This window comes from Lolium perenne, chromosome 3, assembly GCF_019359855.2.
Source record: "Lolium perenne isolate Kyuss_39 chromosome 3, Kyuss_2.0, whole genome shotgun sequence".
Taxonomy (NCBI): domain Eukaryota; kingdom Viridiplantae; phylum Streptophyta; class Magnoliopsida; order Poales; family Poaceae; genus Lolium; species Lolium perenne.
The window spans coordinates 40753321-40756788 of NC_067246.2; the positions used below are offsets into that span (position 1 = coordinate 40753321).

Sequence of the window (3468 nt, forward strand, 5' to 3'; positions counted from 1 at the left end):
TCAGGCAGGCCAGTCTCCGCGAGGTGCTCGGTGGCAATGGCAGTCCCTAACCGTCGCCTACCTCGCGACGGAAGTTATTGGCGGTGCAGTTCCCGCAGCGACGCAGCGACGGTGCAGTTCCCGCAGCGACGCAGCGACGGTGCAGTTCCCGCAGCGACGCGTCCCGTCGCGCCTAGCTCTGCGTGCCGGCGTTAATCAGTGCCACCGCTCCTCCGCCTCCCTCCGACCTATAAAAGGCCGCCTCTCATCGTCCCTCTCACACACAAACCCTAGCGCCTCTCTCCCAAAACCTAGCCGCCACCATCTCAACAAGACTCGACGCTATGTCTGGTAGAGGCGGAGGCCGACCTCGCGGCCGTGGTCGTGGTCGTGGCCGCGGCAGAGCTGAACGCTCGCCGTCGCCTTCCACACCGCCGGCTTCATCGTCGGAGATGGACGTGGAGCCGGACGTGCGGTTCGAGTTCGTCCTCGTCCTCAAGGGCGACCTGCGCGGCATCCAGAGGCTGCCGGACTCCTTCGCCGACTACGTCACCGGCGACGACCGCCCGCGCACGATGCATCTGCGGGAGGCTGCGTGCGGCTACTACCGGTGGATCGTCGACGTGATCTACGACGCGCGCGGCAAGATGTACCTCAACATCGGCTGGAAGAAGTTCGCGCGGCACCACAGCCTCGAAGCCAGCTTCATCCTCCTGTTCTCCTACTTCGGCAACAGGGACATGAGCGTCAAGGTCTTCAACGAGACGCGGTGCCACCGGGACTACCACGGCGACAGCACCGACGAGGAGGACGACTGAGTGTTCTTTCTTCGCAGTGAACACGTGCACGGAGGTTTCTGGATGTTCGCCTCATCGGTAGAACCAACAACGGCACCATCATCCCGCTGGATTTTCCAGTTTAGGTGACTGGGTGTGCCCTCGAGTGTTCTTTCTTAGGAGCGAACACAGGAAACCTTCGATGCATGGCCTAGTTAGGTTTAGTTTCTTTGCAAAATTTTATATTTGTGTCCACGACGGTTCAAACTATGTATTAGTTTGTGGAAAACCATGTGCCTAACTGTGTTTTCGTGTAAACCACGTAACTCATTATGTATTAGTTTGTGGAAATTGAAATAAAAAAGCCAAAAAAAGTATTTTAAATGTTTGGGGGCGGCGTTTGGGGGACGCGGCTGGGGAGCGACGTCTCACAAAAGCGGCACGAACAAAACACGTCTCCCAAACGCTCAATCTGGCGCGGTTTGGGGGACGCTTTGGGGACGCGGCTGGAGATGCTCTAATACCAAGTTAATATCTATACATCCACGATAGAATATACTTCCATAGTTTATTTGTTAAACATTGTATTTTTTTATAAGATAGATTTAACTTATAACACGTTGATTGTTGACTAATTAAACATACATATATCTTGCCTTATGGAGCGGAGCTGTCACTCCATTTTAAATGTTTCTACTCTATTTTCATAATTTTTTCCTAATTTAATTGTATCTATACAGTTTTTTGTCCTGATTTAGATGTATGTAGATACATTGTGTACTCGTACAAATCTTAAATAAGAATTATACCACCGAAAAGTATATTTGGCTCCCGAGCTCCAGTGCTCTCGCCATTCTAAAAAAAAATTAATTTTTTATTAGTTATCAAAAAATCTGAAAAATAATTCTGTAGATTGTTAGTGATACATCTCACAATCATGGAAAATCTCAACCCAAAATTCTTTTTAATTTAAGCTAGACAAAAATAACAAAATCTGACATATTTTTGTAGATTTGAAAATGACTACTCAGATCTGCACTTTTGTCTTTTTTGTGTAGCTTAAAATATAAAGTATTTGAAATTGATATTTTACACGTTTGTTGGATACATTATTGGCTATATGCATATATATTTTTTAAAATTTTTTTAAACTCAAAAATATGATTTTTAATTTATTTTAAAAACGAGATCACTGGTGCCTATGTGCACCAAATCTCTGTCCACTTATACCACTTTCAAATAATCTCGCAGAGAGAAATGTATCGTAGCTACAGTGTAGATGGCGGAGGGAACACGCAAGCGACGGTCAAGCGGAAGCAATGGTGGCGGTCTTCATGGGCCCAGCATGCTGAGCCCATCGCCTGCAATTGCAAAGCTTGCAGCCTTTACATGGCGCTCGCTGCCATTGGGAACCGGAACACGCCACCAGTTTTCTCCAGTTTCATTTTGCTTCATCGGCTCCTGTCTTCTTTTCCTTCTCCCCTGACTCCGCTCGGCGAGAAGAAGCGGCGGCCATGGATGGAGGACAGGTGACCAAGAAGGAGCTCGGGGGCGTGCTCATGCAGGCCATGCTCGCCGCGAAGAACCTCCGGCCCCAGCGCGACCGCCTCGTGCAGCTCCGGCGCCGGCTGCAGCAGCAGCGGAGCGCCGGCGGCGACGACGACGCAGAGTGGATCAAGGAGCTCGCCTCCAACCTCTTCAAGGTCTACTTCATCGGCATCGAGGCCGGCGCTCGTATGCTCATCTCCTGCCTCGAGCTGGCAGCCAAGGGCGGCGCCCGCCGCGCCTTCAATCCCGCCCTCATCTTCATCCGCAACGAGCAGCTCTACGACGTGCTGATCGCGCTGGGCTTCCCCGCGCGCCCGACCACCCAGACGGAGGCCTTGGCCCTCGTCAATCTTACCTTCAACGCCGTCAAGCTGGCCCAGGAGCACCACATCCCCCGCTGCATCGAGCTCCTCATCGGCGAGCGGCCGCCCAACGTCACCGGCGAGGCCACGCAGTTCAGCGGCATGGTCGGCTACTCAGACGACCCGGTCGCCGCAGCCTTCCAGCAATTCGCCAAGAACGGCCTCCCCAGCCCGCTCCCGGCAGCCCCGGCCCGGCGCTCCGTCGCCGCTGCTGGTAAGGCCCCTCGCGCAAAAGGCATCATCGACCTGGACCAGGCGCTCACCTACCTCCACCGCGGGTGCTCCCTCGCGAGCCTCGCCGTCAAGCACATCGACCTCGCCGTCGCCGTCCTCTCCAGCTTCCTCGACCCCGAGAAGGTCGCCAGCCTCTCCGATTTCACCGACAAACGCGCATACATATCTGAGGTACATAGTAGACTTACCAGATCTGTCCATCCTTGTGATTCTCCCTACACTTGCATGATCCAAATCATGTTCTCCACTTCACTGCAGGACGGACCCTATCCATCAGATTAGTGATTGACTACTGCAGGACGAATCCCTTTGCATTGTTGTTCCAAGCCGAGGAGTAGTTTAATTTACCTGTATTTGCAAGTTGCAACCTTGTATTTCAGTTCAGTTCGCTTAGAATAATCTGCTGCTTTGTCTGCTAGTTCAATTTCTGGATGGCCGTGGCTATCTTAATTTGATTCCTTGTAATGTAACGTACTACCTGCATCTATCTGTGACGATTGAACTGCAACACCGAATGTTCAAGTTGTGATATCGGAGATGCTATGTTTGCTAATGTCATCTACTCATCT

At 51.8% G+C, this 3468-nt stretch overlaps 1 protein-coding gene across 1 annotated transcript; it reads left to right on the forward strand.

Annotated features, from left to right (window-relative positions):
* Nucleotides 1-2130: 2130 nt before the first annotated feature.
* On the forward strand, nucleotides 2131-3193 carry LOC127340688 (uncharacterized). The gene is made up of 2 exons (XM_051366441.2): nucleotides 2131-3070; nucleotides 3158-3193. Exons 1-2 carry the CDS (start codon nucleotides 2270-2272, stop codon nucleotides 3179-3181), a joined length of 825 nt encoding a protein of 274 aa, XP_051222401.1. The 5' UTR covers nucleotides 2131-2269; the 3' UTR covers nucleotides 3182-3193.
* The last annotated feature ends 275 nt before the right edge of the window (nucleotides 3194-3468 follow it).